The 18,432-nt window shown below is 36.1% G+C and overlaps 2 protein-coding genes across 3 annotated transcripts; one reads left to right on the top strand and one right to left on the bottom strand.

The window, feature by feature from the left end:
• Positions 1-196: 196 nt before the first annotated feature.
• On the top strand, positions 197-9,712 carry LOC135691567 (uncharacterized). The gene is made up of 8 exons (XM_065209453.2): positions 197-336; positions 787-1,627; positions 2,124-2,591; positions 3,049-4,134; positions 4,515-4,728; positions 6,045-6,120; positions 6,302-6,550; positions 7,573-9,712. The coding sequence occupies exons 2-8, from the start codon at positions 804-806 to the stop codon at positions 7,935-7,937; spliced, it is 3,282 nt and encodes a 1,093-aa protein (XP_065065525.2). The 5' UTR covers positions 197-336; positions 787-803; the 3' UTR covers positions 7,938-9,712.
• A 6,231-nt stretch (positions 9,713-15,943) lies between these two features.
• LOC135691579 (histone H3.3) lies at positions 15,944-17,926 on the bottom strand. 2 transcript variants are annotated; one of them, XR_016144503.1, is made up of 3 exons: positions 17,555-17,926; positions 16,867-17,107; positions 15,944-16,643 (listed from the first exon to the last, which is right to left on the bottom strand). XR_016144503.1 is itself a non-coding variant. In XM_089112051.1 (2 exons), the coding sequence occupies exons 1-2, from the start codon at positions 17,838-17,840 to the stop codon at positions 16,983-16,985; spliced, it is 411 nt and encodes a 136-aa protein (XP_088968177.1). In that variant the 5' UTR covers positions 17,841-17,926; the 3' UTR covers positions 16,859-16,982. The 2 variants fall into 2 exon arrangements, 1 of the variants encoding a protein (XP_088968177.1); XM_089112051.1 differs by lacking the exon at positions 15,944-16,643 and having other exon boundaries at positions 16,859-17,107.
• Between the last annotated feature and the right edge of the window lie 506 nt (positions 17,927-18,432).

Raw genomic sequence — 18,432 nt, 5'->3', positions numbered from 1 at the left:
CAAGGACTGTGTTTGCCTTACTTTCCGTTCCAAAAGATGTGCTTTGTTGCAAGTTCTTGGACGATCGCAATAGCTTGTGGATAAGGAAAGCAAAGTGACTCATTCATGGCATATTTTTAGCTATTAAGCGTGATCGGAAGGTGGCCTTTTTACGTAGCTATCTTTTGCTTATGCTTCTCGGAGAAGAAGGCCCAACTAAAGCAAAGAGTTGCAGTTTGACACCACCACACAATGGGTTGCCAATTGCCGCTTGTATTGAAACCGAACATAAACTGAAAGTCAACATTTTAAACTAGACTTTTATGTCAAGTCACTGGCTGGTAATAACGTCTCCAGGTAAGGTAAAACTTGCTAATATCTCTTCAAGTTAAGAAAGGAAAGGGGTGGTGTAGTGGTTGTTCACGTGAATTGTGTTTGTGAATTTTGTTCTTTATATCTTGGTTTTCAAAAATTTCAATTTTATGTTAGTTATTCAAAGTCATTGACAAGTCTGATAAGTCCTATGGAGCAAAGTAAACACAGTTGGAATATGGAAGAAATCCATAATATAAACAATGGTGTAACCATGGCTCCAAAGTGGGACTGATAAAGCATAAATGAGAGCAGGTCAAGTGTAAGATGCCTTCTGTGGAAAAACCTTTCAGACAATGTGCTTTGAGCACAACTTGAGACATTGTTTTCCACAACTCAACCTTTTGAGAACTGAGAAAAATTAATTATTTATTTTAATGTTATATTTATGAAAAAAATTCAGTTATATTGAAATTTTGATCTTATCCCCCACAGTAAAATAAAGCAAAACCATGGCAAAAGAGAAACCAACAAATTATTCAAAGTCAGTTCGCTTGCTTCTTGAAGATGGAATAAAGAACCACAGTAAAAAAATATGTTTATGTGGATTTAGCCTTCAAGAGGCACCCTATCTTGTTTTTGAGGATCCATTTCACAGATGTCTGCAGCATTTGGATTTAAGCAATAACATGCTTTTGTCTTTGAACACCCAGATTGGTCTGCTAGAGAATCTAGCTATTCTGATTCTGTCAGGGAATCAACTGATGCAAATCCCAAATGAAATTGGATTTTTAAGAAGACTAATGATGCTAGATTTGTCAAGGAACTGTCTGAAAATAATACCTAACGACATAAATAACCTAAAGGAATTAGAGACAGTAAATCTCAGTGGGAATCAGTTGTCGGTTGTTCCTGAATACCTTCTGAGGCTACCAAAGTTACAGAAAGTGTTTTGCATTAGAAATCCATATTTAGAGAACATTCCTAGAGAAATTGCTTCTAAAGGTCTGGAGGCAATGCGAGACTATTTGGGAATCAAAGTTGAGAAATATGAAGTTGTCACAGAAATAAAAGTTAGTGATAATACTTCAAATAATGAATGTCCGCGGATGATTTCTGAGATTGAAAAAGATTGGATACTTGAAAATGAACAGTATGTCAAGAAAATGAAGAACGCTTGTACTCAGCTTGATGAGCAAGAGTGTGATGAAATGAGATCAAATCATCATGTGAGCCAATCACAACTAGAGAGGTCTGCAAGTACACAAACTGAACCTGATGAAGATGGATTTTTGCTTGAAAACATAAAGCATGAAAAGAAGTCAATTCATGAAAGGTAGGAATTGGCCAAGGTTAAACATTTTATAACTGGAATGTCAGTTAATAACCTACTTTCATTTAATAATTCATGATAAAGCAAACTGACAATTTTTTGATCAATGAAAATATTTCATGAAAACAAGACCAAATTAGAATGATTTTGTGGGGAAAAGTCTGTGCTAATGTGAATATTTCTCAGCCAGCTTGTAACTTATTTCACTGATTTTCTACATCAAGTGGTATTTCATAATGCACTTTCAGGTTATATGGTCAAAACTGAAATATTCATAAAAATGGATTGTTGTGAGATCAAACTCAATTGCATCATATAGGTATTGACTATATGGTACAAATTAAAAAGATTTGAATTACATTTTATGGCTTCATCATTTAAAATAGATCTCTATTCAATAGATTGACAATTAATCTGAAAATTTTGTTTCCTATTCTATGACAAAAAACATTTCAATTTGCAGTAACTAGAGATAAATTTGATTTTAATTCATATGCAGCTTTTCTAAGAAGCCTATCAATGGAGATGTTTGTGTCAAAAGAAACCAGAACAGAAAGTGCAGCAATATAAATGATGCAATTGAAAACCTTGTAAAAATATTTCGCCATCAAATTCATCTCATTTCTGAGAGTAAAGGAAGTTTTCCACCAGAAGAAGTAAAGAATATACCATTAGCAAAGAATTGTTTTGGACACATTGATTTGAGCACTGGCATTTTGTCACCATCAAGAAAGCCAGGAGCATCGTGTCAATGCTGTGGGTTAACAAAAAGACGCCTTTCAACATCAGAGTATGGCAGCATGTCAGCTTATAGTCAACAACATGAAAGCAGTTTCATATTTAACCAAGATGATCACAGCTGTGATGGAACTGATGGTAGCCAACATTCTGATAATTTTAGTGATATGGATGATGACATATCAGACACAGAAGAGCTTAGCAGTTCAACTTCAGACCTTGATTTCTGGTATGTAATTGTGTGGTTTATTTTCCTTCAAAGAAATAAATGATAGGCAGGACCAACAAGAGTATAGGATCATTTATTACCAGAGTTGTCATCATGGTTGAATTCTTAAAAACCAGAAGGTGTATCATGATTTCTTTGGCTTAGACAAAAATAGACTGTAACAGTCAAAATGGTTTGAATAAATTGTGCATATAGAAGAGAAAACTGTATCAGGATTCAGAAAACTGAATAGATGATATCTTTAGTAGACTGTTTCATAAGTAGCTCCAACATTTTATTATTTATCATTTTTATCCTAACCTAACTATATTTTTTTCTCATTGTTTTGTTATTCTCTTCAAAAATTATAGTTATTGATTCTTTTAAGTTAGGTTAGGGCAATCTTGATCTTTAGGTAAATATTGTGGCACATGAAATTCTTATATCATTCACTTTTAAGCTTTTTATTTTGATTTAGGTCTTCCTCACAACATGTATACATCAATGCATGCAAGGAGGTAGTGATTCAACAATATGGAATTACCCTGAAAATTCCTCATGTCAATCTCAGTGGTCATGAACAAGCAGAGTTTTCATTCCAGGTTATTAGTGACCCTGAATTCTCACCAGAATTGACAAATAATATGCAACTTGCAACACCCATAGTGTATGCAAAACCTCATGGGGCAAAATTCTACTCATCTGCCCAAGCCACAGTTGAACTGCCTTTGAACATTGTCATTGAAAATGGCATGACTTTGCAATGCTTTGTCAGTGACACAAACATTGATGATTCTCCCAACTGGGAAGAAATATCATCAGATGAATTTGATTTTTCGCACAATATGGTGAGAATAAGAACAACTCATTTCTCGTTGTTTTGTGCAATGGCATCAAAATATTATGCATCTGCAAAGCAGCATATTTTAGCATCTAATGGGGGTGATTTAACCATCGATGAAGTCAGTGGACTTAATGTCCAGTTTTCAGCTAAATCTTTATCAAGTGACATTGAGGCATCTATAACTGTGTTGTTTGATGATTCGCAATATAAACCAGACAACATCGAGAAACCACTGGCAAGCCCTATTGTTGTACTTGGTCCTAATGGAACATATTTTGAAGATGATGTTGAGATAACACTTCCTCTTCCTGGAGCTGACAAAGTATTTGAAGCAATAGAGGATCCACAATTGATTATATTGGAAAGTCAGACAGATCTGAGTGAAAAGCCATCATGGAGTGAGCTCATAACTCCCTATCAACTCTCCAGTATTGATGGGGTACACACTGTAACATTCAGAGTAAAACATTTTACTGTTTTTACTGCAGCTTGGGATGGCCTTGCTTCAGCTGTAGCAACAGTAACAAGGATCATTCCTTGGTTTTCTCATTTAGTCTACTTCCAGGCTCTTATGAGTGACTGTCACCACAACAACCAGTTTGGCCTTTGCATCTTTTGTCATCTTGCTGGAAACCCCCCGGTTACGGATTGCTATCAATTTCCCATCGAAGTTGGAAGGTCTAAACCAAGAAAACTTAAGAAAGGAGATATAATAATACAGTAGGTGTTCATTTTTCTTGAGCTTCAGTAAATGTTTTGCTAAAAGTCACAGATATAAATCAAGAAACTACATTTTTTATCACAGAACTTAAGGATGTTCTGACTTTTCAGCCAACTGTTATACAAAATTTGTGGAGATCATTCAATTACTCGATGAATAAGCAATATAGAGCAGATATGTTTTCTGAATAATGTGCACAAAATGCTGCAACTTTTGGATGTAAAGATTATATTTTCTACTTCACAAGCATGTTGTTGTTCCAATTATTATATCACGTAATTAGTGCCAGCCATGTTCTTTGTTGTATGTTATGAACAAGACAACATGCATGTTTATTGCTGCAATATGACTTATATAGGTATGCTTTCAATTGTTCTAGGCTTAGATCGTCTCTCTTTAAAGCCGATGAGGACGTTGGAGAATCAGAAAATGGCTTAGAAAAAATTGAAGTTTTCAATGGCTACGATTTTGACAAGCAGTTTGCATTGCGATTCAATGAGTATTTTAAAGAAGGAATTTTTGGAAAGGTTAATATCAGCACTAAGGCTTCTGATGACGTGAAAAAAGAGGTCGTTGAATTTGTACTGCAAAAAGTAAGTGTCATGGATGAAGTTTATTTCATTTAATATTAACTTCCAATATCAATTCACTAAATTCAAATATTATACAAGAACAAAAACAAACTTTATTGCATGAAGGGAATAATTTAGAGGAGGAACTCTCTTAATAGTTAGATAACTCATCGAGGTAGAGTTTAGTTTTGGAATCCGCAAATAATTCCTAGTAGTGGGTAACTAACCGAGGAAGCGTTTAATTTTGGAATCCACAAGTGAAAATAAGATACACTTTTTCTCAAATTAAGCCCCTTCGTATTCTGAATACTATTTTTCTTAACTATGTGGGTGACAGCGATTGTATAATTGCGCACGCACCACGTTCCCAATCCCTATTGAAAGGCATTCGTAGTTTCTAGGCTTCGAAGCTAATTCTAAAATTGCCAAAGTAATAGCAGTGCCAAAGCGCTGGCTTAGCAAATAGATCGAGAAATCTAGTCCAAAATAACTTGGTGCCAGCACAAATTGACGGAGTTTCGTTTTTTCTATTGCCTAAACGTGGTACACAAGGTCTACTTGTTAACGAAAACTTTCTCAGAAACATTAAAAAAAGAGAGAAATCAGCTGTAAAAGGAAAAGAAACAGCTGTAAAGAACTTTTTTAAAGATATGAGAAGTAAAGTCTGGACAGATTTGTTTTTAGAAAAGTATCATCAAGAAAACTTCAGAGTTTGGATAATCCATTCCTACTAAGAAAGAGAAAATATCGACGCAATTATAAATTCTATTTAAACTCATTTTGTCAAGCCCAGTTTGAAGGTTTTTCAAATTTTTGTTACCGAAAAAGTTAAGATCAGATGTTACAAAGTTATATCTTAACAATACAAAAATGCTTAACTTTTTATTTTTAGTTGATAGTTCTTCTGTTAATATTTCAACGTTAATGTTTTTTTATAAAATCCGTGTTTCATTTATTTTTCTCCTCCATCTTATTTCGGGTACTTTTAAAATCTAAAAAAGGGTTTCATTACGAGCTGTTGTTATTCTAAAACTTTGCAAAACTTTTCTATTTCAAGTCAGCATCACAATAGACGCGACTATGCGACACCTTCAGTCAAAATTCATTTTAGATACAGTTTCTGGCCATCCCTAAGACATCATAATTCTAAAATTTTCCTTGCCGCCAACCCGTGTCGGCCTTTCCTAAGCCCTTTCAAGACTTTGATATTTTGGCCCCTCCACTTTCAAATACGTTTCGCCGGCTCTGCTTCTAACAATGCATCCTTTCGCTATGTTTTGTTTGGTTATTCCTGTGGTTGAAAGATTGTAAGGGAAATAAATCTTTCTTCCTAACAGAGCTCGCAGAAAAGAAGAAAATTAGATGATAAAATCCCAACGAAACTGGAGACTGCAGCGGTACAAGAGATTGCAGGTATGTTATCTGGCTCAACTTCATGTAGACCATTGACGTCAAATTTTGGAAGCATCTTCAGGAAATTTCTTGTCTGTTTTATCTGGGCCTTTTCAAGAAGTTTGGTTTTGTTTGTATTTTATGAAAGTTTACTTGATGACAAGGCTTTCGAATAAACTCCGGCCTCCTTATTTATTTCCAGGGCTTCTCAGTATAGAGGACAGATGGAAAGAACTTGCGTTGGCTCTCGGCTACACGAGGCGAGAAATAAGCACCAAATTTGACGCTGATAACCCGATTAAAGAAATATTGACTGACTTCATGGCTCGAGGTGGAGATGCAGATGAATTTATCAAGGCCATGTACAATGTTGCAAGAAGACTTAAACTTATCCCATACGAGCAAATTATGGAAAACAGAGAGAACAAGAGAATGGAGATTCGTCATGAAGGTATGTTATACAATTGTGTTGTATTGTATTGTTTTATATTGTATTGTAATGTATTTTATTGTACTGTATTGTATTGTATTGTATTGTATTGTATTGTATTGTATTGTATTGTAATGTATTTTATTGTATTGTATTGTATTGTATTGTATTGTATTGTATTGTATTGTATTGTATTGTATTGTATTATATTTTTTTGCATTTAATTGTATAGTTAAGGATTATTGTTTGATCGATCGTTTAAGGCAGACAGAACTTTACGCCTCTATGTATATGTTATACACCTTACACTTCCCACTTCACTCAACCCTTCGTTAAAAAAGCCACGCCCAACCCTGTATATCCCCATCCGCCCAATTCAGGTGCCTCCACAAACTCTACAATACTTTAATAAGCGCTATGTGTCGATTGCTATTTTTTGTTGATCGTTATAACATATATATTTTTTATCTGTATTTTCTTACGTTTGAAACCGTGATCCTAGACGCAGGATTGTGAGGGGCGCCTACGAGAACTGGACATACCGAATTAAAGACCCGATATGTCCCTCGTGGATTTCTGGCTGATGAATTGTTTTTTTTTGATATTTTACAGTAGAAGCTCGTTATAACATATTCGGTTTTTACATACTTTCAGATATAACGTACTAGTGTGCTTGGTCCCGGCAAAATATGTGCTTAGTTTTAGTCAATTTTTACTTACCCTGGTTACAACATACTTCGGATATGACGTACTTAATACGCCGGTCCCTTAAAGTTATAACTGGATTATACTGTATGCTCTTTTCGAGCTAATTGCTAAAAAACAAAGACTCACACACAGCCACCCCCTCCCCCCCCCCCCCATCTGGGTTTCAGGCTGTGACCTGGCGGTATTGACTACTCCTTATCTCCTCGTTTCTTATTTTCCCTTTTTGGATTTACATTTTTGTTCACACATTGGTTTTTTAGTTTTTACCTTCTATGCCTTAGATTGTCTTCTCAAATTTTCATGGGTCTTTTAATGAATCCAATTCTTAATTTCAGAATCAAGAAGCTCTCGTTATTGCCGCTGCCCGCCAACCCCTGAAGAGACACCGATTCGCAACGCCAAAAGAAAACTTGACGTGAGTTGCCATGACGACATTCAGCTTACAGATGCCAAGCTTGATAAAATTGCACGCCAAATTGTCAGTACGTGGAAAAGCGTCGGTCGAAATCTCAGTGTTGACGAGCGTAAATTATCCGAAATCGATCAATCAAATCAAAATGAGAGCGCAAGAGAAAAAGCGTTCCAAATGCTAATGGCTTGGAAAGAGATGTTTCCAGACGAATTTTGTGCAGAGGTCTTAGGTAGAGCGTTGGTTAAATGTGATCTGAAGTATACAGCTAGGCAGTATTTGTCCTACTGAACTGAGGGCTAAGTTGGTCATTTGAAAAGGTTGTCGATTACTTTCTTAGTTGAGCGCTTGTTGTTGTATACCAAACTTTGACTAAAATGATATCATAAATAGCGTGACTTATGATGGCACTTTGATTTATGCATTTAGTTGATGTGAGAACACTTTTTCCTTGAATCACACTTCCTTTTAGTGTAAATATTCTCCACTTACATGTGGGCTAGTCAACTATCTCCTGGACATTATAGGCCTATGATTTTGATAGTGGAAACTGATTCGGGACCATAAAATGAAGTTTTCGAGCATGACAGAGTTAAAGGTCAATATGACAGATTCATTGTGAGTAGTTTGCTGTGCTCCGTAGTTTTTGCAGGTCGAAAACTCCTGGTTGCTTTAGCAAATGAAAGCTGTAAACATTTTCAAGCATGGCTCAGTGCTTCTTATCTTTTATACTAAATACCTAGAAAATTTCTCGATGCTCTTGGTCGAAAGCTTAAAAACCACATTTCTATTCCAAAGTGCTTCCAACTTCCTTTTTTTGTTTCTCAATGATGCCTTTGGTCGCGATGAATAGCGTTGTTTGCTATCTTTTACCCGTGTAAGATATTTTTATTTCAGTCGTCTTTTTGCAGTATATATTGAAGAATGTCATTTATAAGTCTTTTATAGTCGTATCATGCGTTAAATACTTTGTAAGTGATATTTTTTAAGTGGCAGTTTGATAATTGCTCTGTTTCCTTGATACTTCCCCGGCCTTGATTTGCTTCCGGCTTGAAATTTGAAAATGGCTTGAAATTGCTGAAAACAGATTGTGTAACTAAAGTGTACTTTTCGTTCAACTGTCTAGAGTTATGACGTCACAAAATATCTTGTTAGGATTTATGAAATTTTACCAGGTAGGCGGAAGAACACGGTAAACTATCCTTTATGTACAACATCAGTTAAATCTCTTCGAAATTGGCTAATCTGTGATATGGTCCGAGAAAGATCTTGCTTTATCATTACTGTTATTTTTGCCTGGTGCTGGTGCATATCTTCTATAGCTTGTGCTCCAGACCCCTAACTTGAAAGTAGCGGTCTAGGACACATCTAGACCACAGCCAAACTACTGTGATTTGGGGGGGGGGCAAGATTATGTGACCATATGGCAACCTCTTAGGCAATCTCCAACTCTTTTGTCAATTCTTGGGCAATCTTTAACCGATCCAACTGATTTTGCTCATTTGGTAGTATTTTGCTTTTTTCTTTCAAGCAATGTGCTTAGAATTCGAAAATTTTAAGAATACTTTTTTATGACGTCATTACCTTTGCATTCTATTATCCGGGGTTTTATACTCTAAGGAAAGTTGAACGAAAGTGTACATACATTACCTATTTTCATGCTATTTTTTCACCATTTTGAAATTTTCTTGTACGAAAGAATTTGTATTTACTAATAACCAGTGTTGATTGAAAGCCCTGTTTTAGCCAATCAGATTCCTGTTAAATTACACGTGCATGTTTTAATTTCCACCGACTATGATTTAGGCAAAAAACGAATTGATGATAATTTTTATTTTTCTTTTAAATTATTCGGGTTTATTTTGATGCTGTTTCTAGAGGCTCATTGTATCAATATCCGGGTAAACAAAGCAAGGCTGCCAGAAAATATGTTGTCTCGAGTAATATATATTAAATGATCGCTGAATTATAAAATCTTGATTTTAAATTGTATATTATCGAGTTTCATTAGAAGCATATTAGATAATTAGAGGAAAAGATAGTTTGATTTAAAACTTTTTTAGACATCACGACTTTTTCTACTCTTTTTCTATAATTTAGTAGCTGGTGTATGGAAAACACTGTTTTTGCGGAATCTTCTGTTTTGTCCAAACAGTGTATATAATTTCACTAACCTATTTCCAGCTAATTCCTGCTTTGATCATATTTATGCATTTATGTTTAATGTTTCTTGTGTTCGTGAAGTAAAATTTTACCTCGTAGTCTTTTGTTTATAAACTGATTGCATTGTAGGCATTGCTTTTTGAGGGCACATGCTGCAGGCATTGCCATCTTTTTTATTAGAAACAGCCTGTTGCTGATACAACCAGAACTGATGATTGTTTCTCAGTAACATATTGGGTACTTTGGTAGTACCAGATGGCAAAAACTCGCATATAATTTTAATGCTATGAAGTCAGTATGACGTGACCTGGTCTGTATAATGCAGTGTCTACGTCATGGCTGTTACTGGGAATGTAGAGCCCACAAATAGCATAATGGACCAGAAGAAGTCATATTTAGAAAAGGACATAGAATAGATAACAAGATATGTTCTTAAATGAAAAGGAGCCAAAATTTCCCTTAGGGAACAAAAATTGGGGACCACAGGCCAAGACCCTTGCACTTTAGTTAGAAATTCTTTGCCCCCCCCCCCAACCAGAGCTGGCTGACCTATCTTAATCAACACACCAAGGAGGATACACACAACTCCCCCCCCCCCAGTCCCAAGGTGCAAATTAGCAAGCACACTGTGGCACCACATCTGCATGATCATATTTGATTTCGGATTTCAGAGGAAAGTTTTTGATATCTGAGACCACAGATCTTCACCTTCTGATTGCAGAACTGGCAGGTATAACATGCAGTTCTTACAAATTCTTACAATATGCAAATCAATAAACGCAAGCCCCAACTCTACCAATCATTATCTTCATGTTATGCACTAGTATATGCACTTCTGGTTTAACAATTTGCCAAAACTGAAACATATATGTCAAATATACTCATCCAATTTCATCAACTAGAAATATCTAGTGGAGAACAATTTTCCGCCTTCAAACTGAATTAAATACTGTACTCATTCTTCATACATAAACAGCCATATCCCCCCCCCTTTCCTTACATAATTTCAGAACCTGAATGACAACAGAATGTTTTGATAAAGTAGGCACCCTGAAATTATATTATAATCATTATAAAATCATATGATCAATGTTAAAAATTTCTTAATATTGTAGAAATAATTAAATGAATGATTTCAAAAAAATTGTAGCTAAATGATTTCTAGTTATATTTTTGAGCTTTTTCCATAAATATCCAAGCATTCAGTGGTGGCGCCAGAGGGGGGGCAGGGGGGGCTACAGCCCCCCCGTCGGAGGAGGCTAGCCCCTCCGTCGGAAGATAAATTATGCTTGAATTTTTTTTGTCGGAGCGAATTTTTTAAGTTTTGGCGGAAATAGAAATTTCTAAAAGGACTGTTATCAGAATTCAGGAAGCTCATCCCAAAACAACTCATCGACACATCAATTTCATGGTAAATAATAATCTGTTATAAGAGGTCTGTTCCTATAAAGTTACGTTGTGTTCCAGTTTTCCTTAAGTTCAGTTGGTTGCTTTTTATTTAAATTCATACTTTCCAAAGATAGGCCCTACTTGAATTGGCAACGTTTGATGAGTTGTAAAGATTTAGAGTAGTTTTAAGCTTATCTAGAGGCAGCTTTCAAAAAAAATTTCCAGGGACGCCGGAGAAGGGGGGCGCGGGGGGGCAAGCGCCCCTCCTGCCCTTTGCTAGGAGGGGCAAGGGAGGGGGCAAACGTGCCCTTAGTAATATGTCAAAAAACGTAGTAAAAAACACGATTACACCATTTTGATAGCATTTTTAGCCAATCTAATGGGTGTAGCCACCAAAATTTTCCCGGGGGAGTACCCCCGGACCCCCCGAATTTTCGGCTCGCAACGCTCGCCTTCGGTCTCCAGTACCCTTACAATTCCTTGTCGCCCCCTAGCCCTATCGTTCTCTAAAAAAATTAGCCCCTCCGTCGGAAGTGCTAGCCCCTTTGTCGGAGGAAACCTAGCGCCACCACTGCAAGCATTTACAACTTATGTCACGCTATAGCATATATTATTTTTCATTGAAGCAACAAAAAAGTCACAATAATATCTGAAAGCAGTGTTCAAGCAGCCTAGCTTCGTTGTGTGATTCTTCGTGACCAATTTCACGCCTCCTCTTTTGTTCCCCTTGTTGACAAGTAAGCGAACCAGGCAAAGATCGCAAAAGTCGATGCACCACGGACAGATGCAAATCTGTGCCACTTTTTAAGAACAGCTGCACCTTCTGATGCTGAAACATCTTTTGATGTAATCCTGCTGTTGATAGGGGACAAAAAGTAAAAAGTATATGGAAAGAAAGCCGCAAGAGTTAGAGAACCAACAAGCCAGGGAAAATCCTCTTTTCTGTTTTTTGACATGTAGTAAACACCACCAGCTGCACTTAATCCAACGACCAAACTTCCAACCAACGGAGCGATCCTAACCGTCATTCCTCTTTGCATCCTGAGTGCATTTTCAATGTCGAGATCCTTCATGAAGGTTGGGTGGACGTTTGTCAAATGCATGGCTGTTCCTGCAGCAAACGTTCCTGTGCCAACTGTGGCCAGGGCTTTGGTAAATCGCATCTTTTGCTCGTATGTAAGCGACATTTTGAATGGCCTTGAGTTTATGCGTTGATAGTTTCAGATTTCAGTAACGACTTCGGCCTACTTATCCGTTTGTTGTCAAATACAAACAACGCTGCCTGCAAGCATTCCTTGTCAATCTTCGACAAGTTGTGGTCGTACTTCCTAGTTCCTTCGCAGCTTTCGGCTATCACCATCGCAGCGACGGTTCAGAAACTTTAAAGATGGCGTCCTTACGCAGTCGTGTAATGCTGAATAAATCAGTGGTGTTAGCAAGACATTCAAGGTAATGTAAGAAATCGACCGCATGTGTTTTTAAGAAGCTGTTGTTCAACTCAAATGGTAGATCCTACGAAAGTAATTTACTGTTTCATAAATGGCGTAATCTGTTGTTGTGAAGATTGAAATAAAAAACATTTTTTAACTTAATATCTTGTTGCTACTAGAGTGTTCTAGACTTATTCTGACCCAAGAATATATAGAATAATGTACGCAGACGTGATTCTTTGAAGTTTCTTGCGAAATTTTTGAGCTCTTTTGCAAGGATTTTGAGATTTTGTTGAATAGACTGGGGTTTTATCCCCATAACTAAATAATATTTATGCAATGAACAGGGCCACCTACGAGGGTCTTTAAGAGAGAGTAGAAATCTATCGTTTAGAGCACTTTTAAGTTTAAATTTGCCATTCCGGTCACATTTTGCCAAAATTTCACTTCCCAAATTTCAGCCTCAGCTTGTTCTTAACTTTTGACCAATTTTGAGGAACACGTTCTTATAAAATTGTTCTTATATGAAAAGGTATATTTGATGTGAGTTTGTGTCTATATTCTAGACTGGCATGCAGTTACAAGAAGTTGGTAAGAACTTATTTCTGTACATCAAGTATGAAAAAAGAGAATAGACCAGATACACCAATAAAACTATCATCATCCCCAATATCAGACTACAAGACATCAAAAACATTTGGAGATCAAGAAATAAAGAAAGGAGATGTATTAAAAAGACTTATATTTGGATGCGGACTTCTAACAGTATTGATATATGTAATGGTCTGTTTCAATGATGAGCCGATGGACCTGTTTTCAACAGAAATACTTAATCAGTTAGAAGAAAAACTAGCCACAAATATTCAAAATGAAAATTCTAATCAAGTCAATGAAAGATGACAGAATATTTGATTTCTTGTTCTAGCTGTCTGGTTAGTGCGAATTAACTTGTTACATTCAAAAAGTTGCATTGTATAAATAAGTTTTTTGATAAATAAATTTGTTTGAAAAATCAAAGAAATCTGCACAGGACAGAGTCATTTTTGTAGATTGTAAAATTAATTTTTATTAAGATCTTTCTGATGATGATGTTGTAACTGTGCTATACCAATATTAACTTACAGATCTACAAATAAGATGAATTGTTTAGATTCATACAATCTTGTGTTTCAGAAAAAACTGTACTTAAAGAGCATATGTTGCATTCTGAAGAAGCATATTGCAAAACGTTAATCAAGTTGTTTTTTTACTGATCATCTATTTTAATTTTTAAAAAACATTACAGTTTAGAGCTTTTGAACACATATATATTTAGTTTGCTTAGAATAGGTATAGTAGGATGTTACATTATGGAGCATGTTATTTTGATTATTCGGACATTCATGTCACTTATGAAATTGGAACATCATCGAAGTTTTCTGGAGTTTTGCCGCTTTCATGGTTCCGTTCCTGCTGGATTGCGATTGAAGAAAGCTTGTTCATCCGCTTTTCTCACCTTCAACTGGGCCTAGAAAGTTTACTTGTGTCGTATAATTAGCCATTTTTGTCCTTGCTTGTAAAATGTGTTCTATTGTTTTGTATTCCTTATTTTATGCTCCAAATGTAAGAGAAGGTTATTCTAAAGAGGCATATTGCGAAACGTTGATCAGTTGTTTTTTACTGATCATCTATATATATATATCCTTTGCCTTATGATTACATATATATGGTTAAAATGGCTCTGACGAAGGCTTAAAGCCGAAACAGAATAAACAAAAACTACCTTGGCCACAGTGAAATCTCCAGTGTTGGCTTCAGAGATTCCTCGCTCATTTCATTGGGCTGTTTGGCTCAGTGGAATGAACATGGGTTTTTGAAGCAGCAAACTGGAGTTTGATTACGACCAAGAGTGGTTTGATACCTTGTGGAAAGATTTTCCTCCTGTCAGCCTTTGCTTTATGATTACATATATATTATATGTAAATTCTGAGAAAACAAAGTGTTTTATCAAAATAATTTGAGTTGTTGATTCAAGCTAGAAATAAACTTGTTTCAGAAGCCTAATCATGCAAGTCAATTAAAAAGAGGTGAACATCAAAATTGAAATACTTCAAATCTAGGTTAATTTGATGGCACAAACAAAACTATTAGAGCACCCCTGGCTTTTAAAAGCATCATTTGAAAACTTGCAAATACAGAGATGTGCTCAACCCATTACCATAGTGGTTAGGTAAAAAAGAGATTCTGCATAAAATCAGAGTCTCCCATCATCCCAAAAAAATGTTTGCTGAACATCAGTACTTTTTTTAAAAGGCATTGAGTCACAACTCTTTTGCTGTAATATTTGTTGATCTGGAACTGGTTCCATAAACTCACCTTGTACCATGACTCAGTCCCTGTACAACAATCCCCATATGCTATCTCTATGATAGTCTCCTACATAGAAGGGGTCTGATGAAAGGCATAGTCTTGCATACAGGCAGAATGGCTAACAGAGTTTGAATATGCACACAAAATGCTTTTTGATACAGTTTTGTCTAAAAAATTGATCTTTTGTTGATTTTAAGGTGGAGCCATGGATCTGTGTTCAGGTAAAACTCTTTGCCATAATTGCTTAGATAATTGCTTTGTAACTATGTGTGGAATGAGATCAAAGGTTCAAAGTGGCGATCCAAAAAGAATCATGCTATGCTCAACTATTGCTTGCTAGTTTATTCCAAATTGTTGAAACCTTCCTCAATCTTATTTAGAGGGGAGCTTATTAGAGTCACCAAGGTCAATTAATAATCCCTTGGGCATCTTCTAAACAAAATTCCACTGACTTTTTAACACACACAAATAAATATATACACAGGTCATTTTTAATGCACATGATCTTACCCTCATCATGTAGAGACCCATTCAGTGTGTTTTCTTTTTTGATGACAAGGGCTCAAGAGAAGTGCTTAATAGAGTGGCTTAAAGGGGGGGGGGGAGGTTTTCTGAACTTTTATGATAAATGTTTTCATTCAAAAATATATCCTTTTCTAGTGTTACCTTACAAAATATCTAATGTAATATAAATTCAAATCAAAGGGGGGGGGGTCCTTATGAAATGGATGCACACTAGGGGGATCACTGGAAAAGTATAACTGCCTAAGAGGTGTAGAATATCAATTTTTATGTATACGCATTATGTGAAAGTCCCGGCCATACAGCACCCACACAGGCAATTTTGAAATCTCCCCAACTGTAACAACTCTGCACTTGTAACAGTCCTGAAACATCTGCTATCAATGTTTGTGGATCCATTTTGCATCACACATGAAATAAAAAGAGGCAAACAAAGACACCAAATCAGCCAGACTGTTTATTTAGGATTTAAAATTCAGCTTACACTTTGTGAAATATGTAATTTAATATATATGTAGGGGGATCTATTCTCCAAAATCCGGACAGGATACATTCATTAAGGTGCATAGGAAATTATCAACAAAACTACTCTCTAGAAATAATTATGTACCATGTTAGCAGAACCACACCAGGCCTTTGCAGACAAGAATCAGACTCTTCCTGGCATAGTTCAGGTTTTCATTTGGAATTGTTCCACATACCAAATCTCACAAAAAAGTTTTTGCAGTGGGAATTTTGACAGTTAAACTTCATGGATGCTTCGATCAGGGCAGCCAAAATGCATAAAATTAGCCAATTGTTGAGCCCGTAACTCCACCTTGTAAAGCTAGAATTTTTTCCCTTCTTTCACATTTAAGCATAATAGTTGCCCAAAGTATTTTACTTCCAACAGTAACAAAAGTGTTATTGATTTAAACAATAAATACACACAAGATTCAGCAGAAAATACATCCTTTCTTATGTTGCATTATAATGAAATTACAAAGTTTCTTCCGCAATTTTAAAGAAGAAAGTTGCCATGAAAATTTGGAGTGGGCCTGATTAAGCTATTGACTATTATTGTCATGGCATGTTACTTTGCAATTACATATTTCGTTCTGAAACCAAATATTTTCTAATGAATCAAGTAGCCTCTACCCTACATCCAGACTGGAAACTTTGCTTCTTGCGCGGGCAAGTTATTTTTGAAAATTCGAGACTGCGCGCCTGAAATCATGCACTCTTAGTTATTTTTATTGTTAATAATGTTAAATGCTATTGTCTAGGGATCTAGGGGATTTTGCGCGGCCAATATGCAAAAGCGCGCAGATGTGTGCGCGGGCAATATATTGCAGGCGCACAGCAAAGTTTCCAGTCTGGCCCTACATATAATAGTCTTCAGTAGACTTTTACGGTATCAAAATAAAAGTTGCTAGGTAAAACTTAATAATAACATAACTTAATACAGTATGCCTATTTACAGTTGCAATGTCTTTCGATCGATCTAAGCTCTTTCTCCCCTTATTCTTCGAGCAAGCTGGATGTCTTTAGGCATAATGGTTACGCGCTTTGCGTGAATAGCACAGAGATTCGTGTCCTCAAACAGACCGACAAGATATGCTTCAGCGGCTTCCTGTAAACAAAAGGATCAAAGTTGACAACAGACATAATACAAAATTTTGGGGTAATAACCCCAGCAAGAAAATATTAAAAACTTTAATACAATGACCTTTGACACTCTTTCAAAGAAGGATGCAAAATAAGAAAATTTTGTTAGATTGACCAGCGTCAAAGAAAGTTACCAGTCACTTTTCCTTTGAAAAACACATGGAATATCTCAGCGGACAGACTAAATCCACGATTAAGGAATCCTGTGAATGTATTTGATTAGACGAATCCTACCGAGAAATAGGTCTATCTAAATTGAAAAACTTAAACATAGGTTTGTTAATTTAAGTTGGCCGCACACTTAAATATTTCTGAAAACCTCTTTCAGACAATGGCCGTTTCAAAATAATGGGCCTAATGGCGCCAAGGATATCCAGAACTGCTTAAGTGATCAAGATCGATAAAAACATGCCTGAAGAGCCCCGATCGCAGCACTCTGGAACCTCAGATCTGTTTTGAAATCCTGGGCAATTTCTCTTACGAGACGTTGAAAAGGAAGCTTCCTGATAAGTAACTCAGTGGACTTTTGGTATCTTCGGATTTCTCGAAGTGCGACAGTTCCTGGTCGATATCTGTGGGGTTTTTTCACTCCACCGGTTGAAGGTGCACTCTTCCTTGCTGCTTTTGTGGCAAGCTGTTTTCGTGGAGCTTTTCCTCCAGTTGATTTACGGGCAGTTTGTTTTGTACGTGCCATTTTTTATGTTTCGTCGATCCTCTCAAGTTCTTTTCTTCGCGTTCTACTGAAATCAACACGTTCCTTTGATTGCTGATTGTGAAACCATAATGAGGTATTCGTCTATATTGAATTATGATTGGCTTAGGTATTAGACATTTTCATTGGATAAAATCGTGAATTCTCCGTTTTCATTGGCCAATGTGTTCTTCAAGGCCATTGGTCAAAATTTATCAACTTCCGATCCAGTTTTAACCTGTTTTCGTTTGGGATAAGGGATAAGGGTATCTCTACGACTGTCGAGGGACGTGACAAAAATAGATAAAAATTTTGACTGGTTTTACAGGTTTAAAAACCAGGTCAAATTTAGGCAATTGTCTCGACATTATAAAGCCCAACTTCATGTCATCTGAACTGTTCAATGGCATGTTACTATGTTTTGAGTAATATAACATTTGTAAAGTTTGACCGAAATTTTGTAAGTTACGGAAAATTTTGATAAAATATAAAGGAAAAGCTAAATTTTGAAAACCTCCAGAAACAAGCAAAATTGACGATTAATTACAAAATTAATCGTCAAAATAATGTGCTTTTAGCCGACAATTTAGAGAAA

The sequence above is a fragment of the Rhopilema esculentum genome, chromosome 13 (genome assembly GCF_057945365.1).
Source record: "Rhopilema esculentum isolate cy_ngs chromosome 13, ASM5794536v1, whole genome shotgun sequence".
Lineage (NCBI taxonomy): Eukaryota > Metazoa > Cnidaria > Scyphozoa > Rhizostomeae > Rhizostomatidae > Rhopilema > Rhopilema esculentum.
This window is presented reverse-complemented; position numbering and strand designations above follow the sequence as displayed.